Raw genomic sequence first — 20,214 nt, forward strand, 5'->3', positions numbered from 1 at the left:
CATTAATATTTTGCGCCCTTCAAATCAAATGCAACCAATCACATGCATGTATTTTTTTTTTTTTTTTTTTTTTTTTTTTGTGACAGCCGTTGGCGCTCATCCATCCATATAACGTTATGCCTCAGTGAGTGTAGCTTAGGTGGTTAAGGGAGTCTCAATCCTCTAATAGTGCAGTAACAGCCGTCATACAATCGCTACACATAGTTGATCTCACCCAGTCTGAAAAAACATTTACAGTGAGCTCAGTCACACACATGACATGGTCTGTCTCTGTATTGCTCTGCCTGTAGTTGAAGTAATACCGTCTAATATGTATTGAATGTAAACTGCAGCTGAACCCTAGTATGCTGCTGTTCATACAAGTTATTGCATAGCTTCAACACTAGTCTGTTTTTTTTCTCCGGTCTCGACTTGGTATCGGTCTTGGTCTCGATACCTTCTGGTCTTGGTAGTGTCTTGGTCTCGGTTTAGGCGGTCTTGACTACAAGTCTACTAATAACTAATAACTAATAATTTCAAAGCAATAATGTAAATAGGTCACTTAGCCTACATCTTTTTGGTATGTCCACAAACTTACCAATCATAAAAACCTTTTTTATACAGCATAAGTATACAGCACCATAAAGCAATCCTTTTAACGTTTTCATTGTCAAGGTTTATTCATACGCATCTATACTCACACTGAGGTATTTATGTGTAGTTTTAAAATGTCTCGTGACTAATATAACTACTTTTTTTTTCTTCTAATAATGTTCTCTAATGATGTTTGTCACTATCCATAAAATAACTCAACTCCTATTGATTTAAAGTCCAATTCAATCATCCATAGATCCATTCACACGTGCAAGTGGACAACAATGCAGAAATGACTAGCTGAAACTGTGTAAACTTTATTTAAAAAAAAAAAAAAAAAGTGTAAAAGGGTACAACTGTGTAAACTCACCTCGGAAAAATCTGAAACGTCAATAAAAAATGTTCACCTCAGAAAACTCGAGATAGAAGGGAGAAAATAAAAAGCCAAAACATTTAAAAAAAAAAAAAAAAAAAAAAAAAAAAAGCCAAAACACATTTAAAATGACAAAACATCTATAAAACACATAAAACAAACATGAAGGTGCAACTGATATAGACAGACAGCCAGTTGTGTGGTATGACATATTGTTTATTAGGCACTAAAAGGTTTTATCAAGAAATTTTAAACATGAAAAGCCCAAAGGCAAACCTAATACATAATGGCTTTTAGATGTTGATTTTTGTTTTTTGTTTTTTTTTTCCAGATGCAAATACAATCAGTAGACAATAAAGTTTGTTGGCAAAATGTAAAATATAAAGATATCAATTAATTAATACAAAAAGTAACATTTAATCAAGAAGGCTAGCCTGTAGAATAGTGACCAGAAATCAAATATATTTGTCATTTTTTCATACTTACGAAAGTCTCATAAAAAACAAACCTTTCTTCAAATTGTGGCTAAAATTACACAAACACGAGTAAAAAGCACAGCATTTATAATCATTGAAGCTGTCAGTCAGTTCAGCATAAACTCACTGTGTGTAAAAACTCCTGTTTTAATCAACTAATCTGTCAAAACTGCACAATCTATCTTTTATTTACATTGCGTTTCCACTTTCTTTGTTGTAATGAGAGGATTTGTGATTGTGCATCTTTACATTAGCAACAGACAGACACATAGCTAACTTAATAAAAAATTAAATAAAATAGCAATGTGTATAAAATGTAAGAGAGATCATGAACATGTTTTGAGTAACATGGACATTTTACATTGTAGATCTGCTTTATATCTTTTGATACATTTAAGTGCTGCACTTGACAATCACATTTAAACATTTGTATCATTATGGATGAGTTTAATACAAATATTATAAACTGGAAGAGCCAGACAGACTCATCTGAGCTTCGTCCTCTTCTGTTCCAGCTTTAAATTAAACAAAATAACCATTTGCTTGAATACTAAAGCAACGTTAATCATTCAATATCACGTGTTTCTAACACACATGCTGCATTATTTGATTGTAAAGTCTCTTCACCTGTATGGATCACATTCACACATTTATCACACATTTCTTTCTCCTCATAGACACAGTAGTGAAGCTCTTCTGTGGATCCTCACCTGATGTTTACTGCTCCTCTCAAGACCACTTCAAATTATGATATACAGCATTTATGATCTTTTGGTGATTGAACACTTTTAGGTATTTCTTGCGACTGAACTCTATCAGGGACTTTTGGTGATGAATCTGTATCTACACTGTAAGGTGGAACAGAAGAGAAGATAATCAGAGTTCTGTGGGACAAAGTACAAATTAGTTACTGTATTTCAATCCTGTTTGTTTTTCTTGAGTAAAAAATTAAATTAAAATCCTGTAATGAGATTAATTACTGATTATAACCGATTTTATACGTATTTAATACGTATTTATAAAACATTTAAATTACACATTTAGAACAAAAAATCCATTCTGTTTGTGTCTCTGCTGAGTCACTATAAAGAGAAATGCATATGAATGAGTGTCATATATAATAAATGACAAGGAACAAATACTAATGTGATTTTGCCTTATAACACAAACATTTCAGTGAAATGTTCCACTAGTTAAAGCTGTTTGTCCTCTAGTTTAAACATGTTTGGTTTCAGTAAATAACTGAAATAATTGCACAGCTACTCAATTCTGATTGGTCAGTCATGATTTGAGTGTGATTATTCCCTGATAACAACCGTTTTTGAGTGTGATTATTCCCTGATAACAACCGTTATCATTAGCAACACAAAATAACACACAGTCACATGGGTATGGCGGTCGCATGCTTAGAGTTGGAGCTCCGTCAAGTTAATTTGTTATTGTGGACACGATCTTCCCAGATGTCCTTCACTCCGGCGCTGGGACATCACGGACCCTGGGTGCAGCAGCAGCGGAAGACGCGAGCCAGGCCCCGGGCGAGGACCTCACCCCCTCCGCCGCCTCTGGTCTTCGAGATCTCCACCCGGAACCGCTTCGCTCCCCTTCACGAGATGGAATGCGACACTGTGATCATCGGAGACTCCATTGTCCGGTACATACGTGCTACTTTAGCTAAAGGTAAAGTCCACACCCACTGTTTTCCTGGTGCTCGCGTTCTCGATGTTTCTGCGCAGATACCCACAATCCTGAAGGACGGCGAGAGCGTCGGCGCGATCGTCCTGCACACGGGGGTGAACGACACCAAGCTGCATCAGACGGAGGTTCTGAAGACGGACTTCAGCAGCCTGATCGAGACGGTTCGCAGCACGTCGCCCACGACGAGGATCATCGTGTCAGGACCGCTTCCCACGTATCGACGTGGGCACGAAAGGTTCAGTAGACTTCTTGCTCTAAATGAATGGTTATTGACATGGTGTAAAGAACAGAAACTGCTCTTTGTTAATAATTGGAATCTTTTCTGGGAACGTCCTAGGCTTTTCCGTGCTGATGGCCTGCACCCCAGCAGAGTCGGAGCGGAACTGCTGTCGGACAACATCTCCAGGACGCTATGCTCCATTTGACTAGTAAGTACATTCTCAAATAATTGCTACAATGGCTTTTGTTCTGAACGCTTAAATGATAGTACTTGCACTGTCCAATCTATAAAGACTGTGTCTGTTCCTCGAATAGTGAGGTCAAAACATAAATTTAATGCAGGATCTAGAAAAAATCTGATCGTAATTAAACCAGAAAAAAGCAAAATACACAAACAGAAACCATTTTTAAAGCTTGGGCTCCTAAACATTAGATCACTTGCACCCAAAGCAGTTATTGTGAATGAAATGATCACAGATAATAGTTTTGATGTACTCTGCTTAACCGAAACCTGGCTAAAACCTAATGATTATATTGGTCTAAATAGGTCTACCCCACCAAACTATATGACCGCCAGGGCCATATACAGATTTCCTAAAAGAATTTGCAGAATTCCTTTCAGAACTATTGGTTAATTTTGATAAAGTGCTAATTGTCGGAGATTTTAACATTCACGTTGATAATACAAATGATGCGTTAGGACTTGCGTTTACTGACCTAATAAACTCTTTTGGAGTCAAGCAAAATGTCATTGGACCCACTCATCGTTTTAATCATATGCTAGATTTAATTATATCGCATGGAATTGATCTTACTGATATAGATATCGTACATCAAAGTGATGATGTTTCTGACCATTTCCTTGTATTGTGCATGCTGCGTATCACTGATATTAACTATATGGCTCCGCATTATCATCTTGGCAGAACTATTGTTCCAGCTACCAAAGATAGATTTATAAATAACCTGCCTGATTTATCTCAACTGCTCTGTGTACCCCTTAATACACAGGATCTAGACAAAATGACCAGCGATATGGACACCATCTTCTCCGATACGTTAGAAGCTGTTGCCCCCATCAAATTAAAAAAAGTTAGAGAAAAACGTATTGCGCCATGGTACAACAGTAATACCCATTCCCTCAAGAAAGAAACTCGCAAAATCTTGAGCGCAAATGGAGAAAAACTAACTTGGAAGTTTTTAGAATTGCAAAAACTGTATGTCCAGATACAGACAGGCTTTAAAAGCTGCTAGGGCTGAGCATATCTACAAACTCATAGAAAATAACCAAAACAATCCAAGGTTTTTATTTAGCACAGTGGCTAGATTAACAAATAACCAGACACCACCTGATCTAAATATTCCTTTACAGTTTAATAGTAATGACTTTATGAATTTCTTCACTGATAAAATAGATAACATCAGAAATACAATAACCAATGTAGATTATACTGCATCTAATATGTCAACTTCTTTCGTCGCACCCAAAGAAAAACTGCAGTACTTTACCGCTATAGGACAGGAAGAGTTAAATAAACTCATCACTGTCTCTAAACCAACAACTAGACCCTAGTGAACTGGCAAATAACAGACCCATTTCTAATCTTCCATTTATGTCTAAAATTTTAGAGAAAGTTGTATCTGCTCAACCGTGCTCATTCTTGCACAAAAATGATATCTATGAAGAATTTCAGTCAGGTTTCAGGCCCCATCACAGCACAGAAACTGCACTTGTTAAAATCACTAATGACTTGCTTCTTGCGTCAGACCAAGGCTGCATCTCATTGCTAGTTTTACTTGATCTTAGTTCGACACTATAGATCATGACATACTAATAGATCGACTACAAAATTATGCAGGTATCCAAGGGCAGGCTTTAAAATGGTTTAGATCCTACACTGTTAGACATCTCTGTAATTTCTACAGTTATTAACTGTATATCACCCAGTATAATACTGCAAATTCCCTTTGCAGTAAATAACTTTAATAACCATTGCATTATGGGAATTTTCTGTGACGTCAGACCCCAAATACAGAGACTTACTGTATTTTTTAAAATTGCTGTATACTACTGTATTTGCTGTAATGGCCTCATTGGCGCTGTTCTATTGAGGTCATTTTATTTTCCTCATTTATTATATTTGGACTGACAAGATTTGCCCTACACCATGTCTACAACGCCACAACAGCTTGTGACGGACTACACTGGATGTGTTGCATCACTTGTAATGACTGGAAAATCCGTTTGTCCTTCATGTCAGACACAGCGCGAGCGCTTGGAGTACATCTGTAAGTCAGAAATATACCGGGACATTACTGTACTGTAAGCATCCACTGTAGATTGTATATCTCATGAGTTCTATATTGTCTTCTTTTGTCGAGTCGTTTGCCCGGGGATGAACCCGCGAGAGCGGAAGAGTTCCTGAGAACATACGCGCTGTGTGTCGATGCAATTTACGAGAGATTAAGACCAGCAAGTAAGGTAAAAATATATCTACATTTGTCTGAGTGTTTGTCAGATTTTTGCACACCAGTTTAACCTAGTAATATTTACCCATCAACATGGCGGTTACAAACTTTACTATAGTAAACTGCGCTGTTCGAACGGCGTTTGTCAGCTTATTAAATTAGGTCACTGAATTAAAATAATTTTCAACGAGCAACTCTTATCTTATATTAACATTAGGTTAACTAATGTGAATTTTTGTTCAGTTGTTAGTATAATGTTGGCCAGTAGTCTATTGAGAAAAAAATAATCGCATGTTAGCTATGTTAGACAAGTTATATAGTTAATTGTTAGCTGCCTTACTAGTTTTACAATTCGTTTGTTATAATTATTAATGGAATTTAAGATTTACTGCATTTTGTTGTGTTTGTGTCTTAAAGGCAACTGAAGCATCAAGAAAGACGAGCATGCCAACCACACTGAGACTGATAGTTCATGGTAAGAGAACAACTATGGTTTTGAGATGTTTGTGTATTCTGTGTGGGGTTTTCCTTTTAAAAGTGTGCCATTTATTTTACTTGTTTTTCAGAGAAGACGTTTGTGTCACTAACAAAGTGGATGGTGAGCAAAGGTGGTGGCCACGTTTTGGAGCAGCACCTGGGTTTTTTCTGAAAAACATCCTAAGACAGGGGAAATGGTGAAGATGCACTGTTCCAGCAGTTTAAGACTATTTTTAAGTGTTATACATGCATTGTTTTAAATAAAGTATTTGATATTTTGTAATTATTGTGTCTGTTTTAATTGAATGTCAGTAGTACCTATGTAGAGTAAAAAAAAAAAAAAAAAAAAAAAATTAAATGAATTCAATATAAAATTTTAAATTCTACTGAAATCTATATTAAAATGAATTACAGTAGTATACTGTTGAATTTGACCTTTTTAATAGTATTTGGCTGTAAAACAGCTACAGTTTGCAACTGTAAATTAAATACAGTTTACTACTGTAAATTCTAATTACAGTAACTTACTGGCAACAGTGTTGTCTAACAGTGTCTAACAGTGTACCTGTCTGATTGTTACCACTTTGTTTATTTAAACGGGGAGTCATCTCAGTTATCACCAGTAAAGTATGGAGTGCCACAAGGATCTGTTCTAGGTCCTCTACTATTTTCAATATACATGCTGCCCCTTGGTAATATTATTAGAAAACACGGGATAGTTTCCATTGTTATGCTGATGATACTCAACTATATATCTCAACAAGACCAGATGAAACTTCTGAATTATCGAAGTTAACAGAGTGTGTTAAAAATGTAAAAAATTGGATGACCAATAATTTTCTGCTATTAAATTCAGATAAGACAGAGATATTACTTATTGGACCTAAAAACAATACACAGAATCTTTTGACTTACAATCTACAATTAGACAGATGTACTGATACTTCCACTACAGTCAAAAGCCTGGGTGTTATATTAGACAGCAACTTGTCTTTTGAAACTCATATTTCTCATGTTACTAAAACATCATTCTTCCATCTTAGAAACATTGCCAAGCTGCGAAGCATGTTACCTGTTTCTGATGCAGAAAAGCTAGTTCACGCATTCATGACCTCTAGACTGGACTATTGTAATGCACTTCTAGGTGGTTGTCCATGCATCTTCAATAAACAAGCTACAGATAGTCCAAAATGCAGCTGCTAGAGTCCTTACCAGGTCAAGAAAATATGATCATATTACCCCAATTTTAAAGTCTCTGCACTGGTTACCTATTAGGTTCCGCATCAGCTACAAAATAGTACTTCTTACCTAAAAGGCACTTAACGGTTTAGCTCCTGCGTACCCAACTAGTCTTCTACCACGCTACAATCCATCACGCTCCCTAAGGTCACAAAATAACTCTCGTATCACACCACCGCGCTCTCACTCGATTCATTCAAACACAACTGCTATTAGCTTGTGTCTCAGTTACTGACTGTATTTACTGTCAAACCAAACCTGGAGGAGATTCCTGTTAATAGTAGACTTGTGGATACATTGTTAGAAGTGTGTCTTGTTGTTAAAGTTGTTGTTAATTGATGAGAAGTGTTTAACTGAATCCAAATACCCTCATTCACTATTCCCTACATTAGACCACTAATACAGTTCAGTTGAAGGAGTGAATGAAAACGAGTGAGTGAATTCAGACACTGAGTCACTGGAAGGACTGACACTTTTGCATAGTTTGTGCTGCTGTTTAATAATCATTTGAAACTGGCAGCTCCAGTATGAAAGGATTTATCTTCAACTCTGTCATGGAAATTATGTATAAACCTAATTAAACAATTTAATAATCAATTTACAATTAATTTATATCTGTATTGTATTATGCTGTATTCCATGTCATTCAGCATGTGACTCTCACAGTGCATTATGGGTATTCTCTATCCATTGAGCATACATCAGTTGTACACTTGTTATTGCTGTGCATTGTGGGATTGAATGAGTGCACTCGATAATGTCCACTACGGTTTTGGACACCACCAAAAATGGCTGTCAACTCAAAAAGTGCCCTATTTAAGTGTATGGGGGTGATTTCTGACACAGGGTTTGTCTTTTTAAAAGGTTTTCTTCTCAAATAACATTGTATGTCCTCATCTTTATTTATGCGGTGAAAAGATGTGTAATTAATGATACAACCCCAGATAGCACACGTACGTTCTGTTAAAGATCACTTCATCTGGAAAACATCTGCTGTGTACAAACAGTTTTATATACATTCATACAGTGACTGTACATTATGTCTTCAATGTCCGTCTTGTCTGAACTTCCAGGTTCACAGTAGTTTGTTAGGAACTGTTTTTCTTTGTGGAAGCTTTGCATTTAAAGAGCTAAACAATATTTCAATTCAAATCAATAATTTGTGTCTAATTCATTTACTTATGTGGCAAGAAACAATATAATAAGTGGGATGATGCACATCCAGCTGGTTGTTATCACAGAATAAACCCCTTCAGGATGATACAAGTCCTGATCAACCTGTCGGTTTATTCTGTGATAACAACTGGATGTCCTGGAGAGCTGGATGTACATTATACCCAGGGTGTGATTTGTGGAAAAAAACAAAGAGGGGGATGTTTTGAAACACTTTCATTCATGAAAAAAATTATTTTTTAATTACTCAAATAAAGTGAAATTAACTGTATAGCTGTGCTCTACAGTGCTGTGAACATAAAATATAAATAGCGTTTTGGTCTTTTGTCTCGGCCGCGGAAGCATGGCAGCGGCTTTGTCTTGAACGCACTTCATTCCAAGAAATGTTTATTCAGCATTCTTGTTTTATTCGAAAGATAATTTACCAACAGAATTATATTAAAGTTAAGATACAAATTATAACAAACGAAAAAGAAGGGATTCTACGAAAAACAAAACATTTGAAGTGCATTCAAGACAAAGCCCGCTGCCATGCTTCCGCGGCTGAGACAAAAGACCAAAACATCAAGCCAAAAAATTATATCTGTCCCACTCCCTTTCTTCCGGCGTACTGCCGTCCAATTTTATGACGCTTACAAGTTTCTTTCTTAATTAACAAATTAAACTAAAGAAAACACAAACAAATAATATTTAAACACAAATAAAATAAAAACACTTTCTTAAATGGCTACAACAAATATTTTTTGTTTATGCTTATTTGTCAGACTAAACACTCTGCTTTGATGACACACTTCTGTGTTTTTTTTTTTTTTTTTTTTTCTACTTTCCGGTGCAAGGATCATCAGGGAATGAGACAACCCCTGCTCCATTTACTGAAATAAACAGTAGGCTGTTCAGTGTGGAGACGTTTATTCTGTTTCTACCATCGATGTATATGCATGGTGTATAAATATAATTCATTGCACTCAATTCTCGTTTACACTCGGCTGTTAAAATTGTTAGTGTGGAGACAGTAGTGAGCACGTTGTGCAGATTCTCTCTGATGACACCATGACATTTAAATTGGTGGAATTCCTTGAGGCGTTTGGGACTTGATGTGGCCTCAACAGCAAGAGTCTTGTGTATCGTGAGAAGTTTGTCATCACCAAATAGGATGTGCTTGTCTTCATCGGATGGACAATTTGACCGAGTTAGAGCAGCTGCAGCAGAAATAATTCCGTCGTCATCCAGCCTGCGCTCAATGTTGTCGGCCAGAGAAACAAAAAATCATTCACCTAATACTTCTGCCTTTAGATGGTCTGTGTCACTTAGTTGAGACACTTTTACACCCTTGAATGTGTGGAAACGTTCAAATTCATCATTCATGCATTTTGTGTTCACACCATCGGCTTGTCTCATGGACCGCAGTGTTCTCAGTGCAATGCCCACCTCAAAATCAGCACTGACCGCTGTGACATCTCTTATCTGAAGAAACAGGGATAAGGCCTGCAGTGTCTCCGGAGCATCTTTTACCAATGACATCCTCACCAAAAAAGCCACTGTGTCATTTTGACTTCAATGCCCCTACACCAGGCCCTCTCCGTGGCAGATCTTGCTTGGTCTTCGCTTTCAAAGAGTTTGACCAACGCTGGATAGGTTTCCCAAAGAGCTGTCACAGACGTAAAGGACGAGGACAGGCAGCACAAGTCAAACACTCTTCCAATCCTGCGAGAGTGAATCCCCAAGTCGGAAGCCGCAGACTCAAGCTCTCTCATATTTTTGGGACTTTGAGAGAAAAAAATTAGTACAGAGAGGCAACAAACATCTGAAAATGACTTGCATCTGTAATATGTTTTACAGCATCATGGACGGCAAGTTCTAACTTGTGATTCATACAGTGAATGACGGGGAGGTTGGGGTTCATCTTTTCACGCAGGAGCATGACCGCTCCTCTGTATCGGCCCATCATAGAAGCAGCCCCATCAGTTGCAAAGCCAACAAGCCGCGAGTGCAACATGTCTTCAGAGACGCCCTGCACATCAAGACTTTTTAACAGGAGGTCACAGATGGCTGCCCCAGTGCATGACTGCAGTTCAACAAGTTGAAAGAAGTTGCAGATTTCACCTTTGTAGGGAATTTTAATGTGGACGATCAGGCATGTTTTATTTGACACAGTTGTGCTCTCATCAATGAGAAAACTGAATTTATCAGATGACTTTTTGATGAAGTCCACTAACTGAGCTGTCATTGTTTCTCCAATAAACATGAGCATATTAGGACAAGCCTTGTCAGAATGAATCATGTTTCCCAGGTTTACACCATTGAGCTGGTGCAGTTCTACCAGCCATGGCTGGATTTTAAATGAGAGGTTGTTTTGGCAGATCATATAGACTGTTCACATGCAATTCTCAGTCGCTTTTAAAGTTCTCATTATGTTTTCTCCACAGTGCTGCACTGCTTTTTCAGTTGACATCTCTTGTCTACTCTGCGAAATATCTATTTCACATGGGACTGCCACTTTGAATGTTTACTTATTTTGTAATTTAATTTTTTTGCCAACTTTGCGGGGTGTAAATTTTGTCTGGGGATAAAAATAATTCAGCAGAGGTAGGGATATTTACAGTAGACTAGAGGTGGAGGGAATTCACACCCTGATTATACCTTACATAAGTAATGTGACGTGTTGCTTGTCAAAGTAAAAACACAAGAGACAGAGACATTGATCATGTGATGCTGGACGGCTGTGAGCTGAAGCTGGAATCTGCACTGATTTTACCAGCGTTTTCCTACAATCTGACCAAATCTATTTCAAACTGTAATGATTCACTATTACTGATGTCATTAATAAAGCAGGTGTTGTTGTATAAAGCTCTGACAGTGTGCTTTTGTTCTCTTTCCTCCTTTGTGTTCAACATTTTTATCAACTTTACATTTCATTCTGACACACACCCTTTGAAATAAAGCTTGATGATAATTTGATAAACTCTTTTTACAAATATTTGAAAGTATATATTTGTTCACATATTAGAGGTAAATTAATCTCTTTAATGTCAGAAAGTGAAGTTTACTCACCTCAGTTTACAGTTTGAGTCTCGTAGCACATCAATGAGCTGCTGCTTTGAGTCTCCAATCATATTGTCTCTCAGATTAAGCCATTTTAGAAACTGCAGTGCTTTTGTGTTTGTCAAAGACTGAGTTAAAGAAGAAACATCTGTAATTCCACAGTTATAAAGACTAGAAAGACACAAACAGAGGAAGATCATCTTACAAACAAATCATTAAGGAGAAGAATTTTTCACAAATATAATGTGAACTCAGACTCATCATGAGATTTTGAGTATAAAGTGTTTTGGTTTAAACTGTTGAAGTGATTTTAATCATTTTGATTCTTGTATGTGAATGTTACTGACCTCAATCTCTCCAGTTTACAGTGTGAATCCTTCAGTACGTCACATAAGTGATTCACTCCAGAGTCTCCTAGTTCATTCCCGCTCAGGTCCAGTTCTCTCAGGTGTGATGGGTTTGATTTCAGAGCTGAAGTCATGATGAGACACTGTTCCTCTGTAATACTGCAATCATATAGACTGAAGACAGAAAGAGAAAAGACAATGAATCAGACAAGTGTCAAGTTCATGTGAGTAAATTCATCATGTGTTCACACCATACAGTGCAATAATTAAAACATTGCCAAAAACATTATATGACCATAAACAAGAACAGAAGTAAAAAGATTAACAAAGTAGATTAAGATATTTACGGAGCCCCTTAAGGGACATGGTGGTGAAAAAAATCAGAGTGAGTGAAAAAAAAAATCAGGGTGGGAGGAAAAATATTTTTTTCAGATTTTTTTGCGTTCTCTCGCAAAACTTTGCGTTCCCTCACAAAACTTTTGCGTTCTCTCGCAAAACCAGTTGAGTTCGGACAAACACTTCCTGTTTACTTTACAGCTTGTAGTGGTTCCTACATTGCACGTTTGCAATTGAGCGACTCATAGAGTTTGATTCTGAACTTGGACTCAAGTAGGCTATATAAATACATCAAGGCACGATTTTGGAACATTCTATAATGCAAAACACTGTAGAACCAAATTCAGTACACACCTTATATACCAGAATAGCTCAGTATATAAACGTAACCCGCTAAATTGCACGTTAAGCGTATCCCCCAGAAAGAAAACTTAACGGGATAATAGAGTATAAAACGCCGAACTCGGTATACAGTTTGTTATACATTTTAAATGTAGGAAAGCAGGTAAGCCCCGAATATGAACAGAAAGCTCTAAATTGCATGTTAAGCCTTTTCCTCCCATAAAGAAAACGCGGCTTTATGAAGACGTTGATACAAAAAAAAAAAAACAAATATGTAATTATTTAAAATATATCCAGTGTACCTTAGCTTAATATAAGAAGACAATGATATAAAAAGCCAACATTTTATGTTCATTCATTCATTCATTCATTCAATAACTAAGCAAATTGTTGTAGTTATGAATGGGTTATTAAACTCTCCGAATGGTTCAAAGCTGCAGGTTAATTCAGAAACGAAACACCGCTGTTGCTTGGAGACACGCCAGTTCTGTTGCGGATTTCGTTGGAACTATTATTATTTCGTTAACTATAACATCATGTGTTTAAAATGTAGGCTACATTTAAAATGTCACTTAATATTACCCTTTTTGTTGAACTGCTATATAAAATAAATGTTGCATTTGCAGTCGTTTGGATATTGCATTCTCGTATTTTAAACATGAAAAACAATAACTCGCACAGGGTATTTTTCTGTATGGAAGACAGTTTTTATATATATATTTTTTTACAGTTTTTATATTTCAGCTATTTGATCGCGCCAGCGCCTCGCAGCCTGTTCATTATTAAAGTAAATAGTCTGTGCTGTACAGCGTGAGCACCGGTCCAATCCACTGCGGCACATTTTTGTTCATTATGATTTTTTCACGTCGATATTGGAACGTACAAAGCCCAGTTAATTTAATGGTTTAGCTGCAAATACATTGTGAATATGGAAACATTTGGATTTGTGCTGAAGGCGATACGTGAGCCCATACTTTCAGTTTCGCTTAAAATTATTTATTTTAGTTTATTTATAGCTAAATAAACTTATTATTATATACTGCATTATATTATATTTATTCGTTAAAAATGAATAAGTTATAGTTTTTTGGTTTTGGTTTTTGGTCTGTTCTGAATACAGTTAAATTTAAAGGATTTGCTGTGGAGTGCTAGGCTATGTGTGTTTATAATGTTGGTATTATAACACGCCGTAGGCCTGCTAGTAGTATTATTTCTGAATAAAATGGGATTAATAGGCTACGTGACTTATTTGTTTTATTTTTCCTTTCAAAAACGTATTATTTTTTTAAACAAACAGCAAACAAATTAACAATGGTTACTATACTTAAACCATTGTAACTACAAATACCGTCTTAATTCCTCCATTAGCTTCCCTTAAGCGTTTTCTGTATCCTAAAGGTTTTCTGTGGGGAGAAAAGACATTAGCAAGTTGCATTTATGACCATCTGCTTTATTGAGAGTAATGCTATTAATATTACAATTTTTATTAGTATGAATAGCATTTATTAATACCGAATTGGGCCTCCGCTGTCACTGTTTTAGTACATTAATCCACATTAAGCGTTTTAGAATGTTCCAAAATCGTGCCTTAAACTATGAGCAATTAAATGACTGTATTTCTATAATAGGCCACTTGAGTTCAAGTATAAGACTCTTAAGAACCGCTTCGTTGTGAACATACTGAGCTGAGTAAACAGGAAGTGTTTGTTTGTCCGAACTCTACCAGTTTTGCGAGAGAACGCAAAAGTTTTGCGAGGGAACGCAAAAATCTTTGCGAGAGAACGCAAAAGTTTTGCGAGAGAACGCAAAGTTTCTCGAGGGAACGAAAATGTTTTGCGAGAGAACGCAAAAAAATCTGAAAAATATTTTTCCTCCCACCCTGATTTTTTTTTCACTCACTGATTTTTTTCACCACCATGTCCCTTAAGGGGCTCCGTAGATATTAGATCAACTATAGAACTACTTAAAAATGACATCAAAAATATGAAAATTGAGTCTAAATGTGAGAAATCAAGACCATTCTGTTTCTGAATTACAATTTACCTAAACACATTTTACCAGTATCATCAATGAACACTTTTGTACAGTATGTCTGAGTGAATGCAAAAAAATTATGAAAGAAAATAGTAATCTTTAATCTCACTGTAACTGCTGTACAGTATAATGATACTAACTATAGTTTCTCCAGCTTGCATTGTGTGTTCATCAGTAGATCACCGAGGTTTTTCACTCCAGAGTCTCCTAGTTTATTACTGCTCAGGTTCAGTTCTCTCAGGTGTGATGGGTTTGATTTCAGAGCTGAAGTCAGGATGAGACACTGTTCCTCTGTAATACTGCATATCCACAGACTGAAGACAGAAAGAGAAAAGACAATGAATCAGACATGCTGTTCATGTGTGAGTTAAATTAATCATGAGTAAACACCATACAGTGCAATAAATAAAATGTTGCTAAAACCTGAAAACGAAAATAAATAATAAGTAAATAAATAATCATACAGCCATAAACAAAAACAAAAACAGGATTTGAGGATACTAGTTACATTTCAAGTCTGGAAAATATTTAATCAGATCAAAAAAAAAAAAAAAAAGGTTTGTGATTTGTAATGGAATTGCGATACAGGATCAATTATAGAATCACTTTAAAATAACATTAAACATGTACAAATGGAGTTTAGATGTAACAAATCAAGAAAATTCTGTTCATAAATCAAACTTTACTTCAAAACATTTTAAATTTGTAGTTTACAGTCAACAATTACAACATTTTGTGATTTTTCTTTTCTTATTGTGATGCATGTCTGAGTGAAACATTTTTTTGAACAAGAAAAAATGCAGGTCGGGAAATCCTTTGGGATGAAAAGATGGATAATTGTTTGCTATTGCTGTGATCTCATGCGATTGACAGGATTTACCACCCTCACATCATCAGACGAGAGAAAAAATGCTTTTGTGAGGGAAAAGGATAATTATTTTCATTAAAGATCACAAGGGCTGCTATACGTAAGCCGTCCGCCATATAGGAATGTCTGTAAACACCTGAGAGCCGGTGCAACTGTAGTTATATGCATGTATGAATATTTATATCTATAGTAGACTTCAGAAGATGCTTTTGCTAAACACAATAAAACAAGATGAAACTGTTAGCTAACAAGACATTTAAAAGATACTTTAGTTTAAAAAAAAACCTGTAATATTGAGTTAATACATATTAAAACCACAAACCAACATGTTCTTATCTCTGAAAGTTTATCCAATTTCCTCAGGAATTTAAATTTCATTGGTTTTTACAACCAGATGCTGCACAATGTTGTTGCATCTTGAAACTTATTGATTATTATTGTGAGTGATGACAGAACATTCCAAGATGGTGGACGTAATGACAACAGATCTGGAGTGATTGAATGTGGCATCTACCTATACATATCTATAATACAACCAAACAACTCACTGAGAGCAGAAACTACGGTAATGCAGGACTGTCAGTCATCGGCCGTGGGCGGAGCCTAAACAATGTGACATCACACTGCTCAGAGAATCAAAACGGCAGGACTAATGAGACTGATTTGTTTTAATGGGGATTAAAAAATAAGGAGTGGGTGGATTTTTATCATTGTAGGGTGGTTGTGCTCACACACCGTCAACACATATTTATGTCCAAACACCATGGAAAAGTGGATTTTGCATTATAGGTGCCCTTTCTTTCAGTCTGTGAGGGCATGGATGCCTGTCCACATACGTTGGTGGTCAATGTTTTTAAATTGGTCTTCAATCCTCAGTTTGTAGTCAGTAAACATGATCACATTCAGCAGTCACAGCAGAAGTGAGAGACAAAATTTAACTGAAGTCTATTCAAAAGTTAGTATGAATCTATTCTAAGAAGGCTGGAAGCTGTATTAAAAGCAAACAATGGTAAATACACTAATAAGATACTGGCTATTTCTAATGTGTTCACATTATGTTCTCTAACCTCTGTGCACTTAAAGGGGTAGTTCACCCAAAAATGAAAATTACCCCATGATTTACTCACCTCAAGCCATCCTAGATGTATATGAATCTCTTTTCAGACAAATATAATTAGCTATATTAAAAAAAAATGTCCTGGCTCTTAAAGCTTTATAACGTGGGGTCAGACTCAAAGGAGAATTAAAATATACTACTGTAACATTACTAGTCATGTGAAATGATGTAAGATACTCACTTCAGTGTGTTGAGTTGACAGTGTTTATCCTGCAGTAGAGCAGTGATCTGATTCACTTGTGTGTCTCCTAGTTCATGTCCAATCAGATTCAGCTCTCTCAGGAGTAACGGGTTTTTACCCACAATTCCAGTCACATACTGACAGGCTTCATCTGCAGCAGGACCCAAAAACCTGCAGAAGAATTTATTTAACTGATGTCTGTGTTGATGCAACAGTAATTCTGCTCATTATGAGAGAAACTGCAGGTTCAGGTTCAGACATATTTGTGTGTGCTGAATTATCACCAGTCCTCTCCTGACACACAATGCATGTTTGTGGCCTGTTATATAATGTGCTGAATACCAGCACATCTAGTGACCCAAAATGTCTGATTAACCTATAACTTTTAACACAACTAAACTGTGTTGACATTTATCATCAAAACAACAGCAGCTGCAGCATCTGATCTTTCACGTTTGATCATTTTAAACATTCTTGAAGCAACAAATTATGTACCTTAGTGAAATAATAATATAATATAATATAATATAATATAATATAATATAATATAATATAATATAAATTATTCACATGCTTAATTTATTTTGCATTATTTCATCATCTCTCACCTCAGTGTCTTGAGTTGACAGTTTGGATCCTGTAGTAAATCATTGAGCTCCTTCACTCCTGATTGTCCAGGATCATTTCCTGTGAGATCCAGCTCTATCAGGTGTGAAGGGTTTGATCTCAGAGCTGAAGCCAGAGCTTTATAACCTTCTTCTGTGATACTGCAGTCTGAAAGTCTACAAAAAAGGGTTTTATTATATTACATAGTATAATATACAGTTAATATATAAGTTATATAATTAACATTACTACAAAAATGTTTAATATCTTTCTTCTTATGATCAGAGAGGAAAAATATTTCACCATCTGACAGGAGCATGTCTTTCCTTTTTTAGATTATTACAGTAATATTTTCATTTCAATCAAAAGAGAATGCTATTATTAAAACCAATCAATGGTTCATTATTCACCTGAGTTTCTCCAATGTGCATTTTGTATTTTCTAATCCAATCTGGAGTTTCTTCACTCCTGAATTCTGCAGATTATTGTTGCTCATGTCAAGCTCTTTCAGACTGGGGTTTGATCTCAGGACTGTAGCAAAACCTGAACAGCTTTCCTCTGTTAGACCACAATCACGCAGCCTAAAATGATGAACATGAGAGGGAGAACACACAAATACAAAGTACTTGATTCAAATATTAAACAGTTACTAAAGATTAATGTGTTTGGTCAGTGTATGATTCACCTAATTTCCTTAAATATTGTAAATACAAGACAACTGAAAACAATACTTACATCAGTGTGTTGAGTTTACAGTGTTTATCCTGCAGTAGAGCAGCGATCTGATTCACTCGTGTGTCTCCTAGTTCATGTTCACTCAGATTCAGCTCTCTCAGGAATAACGGGTTTTTACCTACAATTCCAGTCACATACTGACAGGCTTCATCTGCAGCAGGACCCAAAAACCTGCAGAAGAGAAGATGAAGCAAGATTCAATTCAGTTCTTAACCAAACTTGGTGAAAACAGCATCTGATTCTAAAACTATATACAACTCAAATTTTGAACTTAATTTAGTGCAACACTGAAATAATATTTCTAAAAAAAAAAAAAATTACCTGAATATAACTTATTTGGCATTACTTCATCTCTCACCTCAGTGCCTTGAGTTGACAGTTTGGATCCTGTAGTAAATCATTGAGCTTCTTCACTCCTGATTGTCCAGGATCATTTCCTGTGAGATCCAGCTCTATCAGGCGTGAAGGGTTTGATCTCAGAGCTGAAGCCAGAGCTTTATAACCTTCTTCAGTGATACTGCAGTTTGAAAGCCTAGAACCAGTATGAAAATGTCACATTCAGATTAATCATTTATTCTAGAAACGACCTAGACAACATAAATTTATTCAAACAAACTAAAACTTAGCTGTAAAGCAAAATCGGACTAAATTAACTCGAAATATCATTGATTTAAAAAAAAAAAAAAACACCTTTAAATTGTTAGATGTCAATTCACTTTAGTATCTCCAACTTACAGTCACTTTAAAGCTTTAACCTTCTGATGCTCCTTATCTGTGCGGTACACTTGTGCTCTTCATGGTCAAAAGAGACCGAACATCAGAAAAATTTTTTTAGTTTTTTTTTGTTCCCCTCAGTAAAATAAATGTAATATATTTTTGTTCTATATAGTACTGTGCAAAAATCTTTTTCCATTAGTGTTTTAACAAGCTAAAAATGGTTTATGGTCAGTTATTTCTATCTTTTGCTGTAGTGTGTCAGTAGGAAATATCAGTTTACATTTCCAAACACTCATTTTGCCATTAATTTTAATAATCCGGTCAGATTATTTGCACAAGGAGTCTGACAACAGCCAGTGCTCCACACAGAGATCTGATCTCATCATCATCCAGTCCGTCTGGAATAACATGAAGAAACAGAACAAACTGAGACAGACTAAATCCAGAAGAACTGTGGCAACGTCTCAAAGATGCTTTAAGAAAGGCTTAAAGTTTTTACACATAGTTGCTTACTTTTATTAGGTTATGGATTTGGATATTTATGCAGACATTCTCAAATACTACTTTTTGCCATGTTTTAAATATTTTTTGTTTGAAAAGTTGATGAAAAGTCTCAGTTTTTGCATTATTATTACTACACTGTTAAAAATAAATGTAATTTTACGCATAAATGTCGGTATTTTTTACAGTATTTTACCTTTTTTTTGTTATACGATCAAATACCTGTTGATTTACAGATATGTTCTGTATTTTAAAATTCCACCATTAAATTTACAGATAATTGCTTTACAGATAATTGCCCGCGCACAATCTGCTCATGAGTGCAGATTTAAATTTGCCACTAGTTTAGCTCTGCCCACGACGGTTTGCTGAGTTGGTTCTGTATTGGACAACAAGGATGGAACGGCACGCGGGAATGATGTGAATTTCAGGCCATCCATTCGGAAATGTGTGAGAAAATAACACGCCCTTTCTTCAGTCAGCCAGTTCCCCAGCTACAACAAATTCGGACAATACTACAGCAGACATCATGCCAACCACTGAGGTAAGTCTTTCATACAACATGTAAACGGTATTTTTATAGTGTAGCTGCGCATTTGTGTTATTTAGTTTTGAAGCTAAAATTAGCATTTCTAAACAAGCTTTAGTAAACTTGTTATTCGTATCAACATCCATTCGAGTGTATATAACATTA

General features: G+C 35.9%; 1 protein-coding gene across 1 annotated transcript; it reads right to left on the reverse strand.

Annotated features, from left to right (window-relative positions):
• Positions 1-1,844: 1,844 nt before the first annotated feature.
• Positions 1,845-18,799, reverse strand: LOC127160645 (ribonuclease inhibitor). The gene is made up of 9 exons (XM_051103304.1): positions 18,661-18,799; positions 18,303-18,473; positions 17,978-18,148; positions 17,570-17,743; positions 16,962-17,132; positions 14,936-15,109; positions 12,084-12,257; positions 11,746-11,907; positions 1,845-2,270 (listed from the first exon to the last, which is right to left on the reverse strand). Coding segments are annotated over exons 2-9 (1,131 nt in total). The 5' UTR covers positions 18,305-18,473; positions 18,661-18,799; the 3' UTR covers positions 1,845-2,167.
• Between the last annotated feature and the right edge of the window lie 1,415 nt (positions 18,800-20,214).

Source organism: Labeo rohita, unplaced genomic scaffold, assembly GCF_022985175.1.
Source record: "Labeo rohita strain BAU-BD-2019 unplaced genomic scaffold, IGBB_LRoh.1.0 scaffold_411, whole genome shotgun sequence".
In the NCBI taxonomy this organism is placed as follows: domain Eukaryota; kingdom Metazoa; phylum Chordata; class Actinopteri; order Cypriniformes; family Cyprinidae; genus Labeo; species Labeo rohita.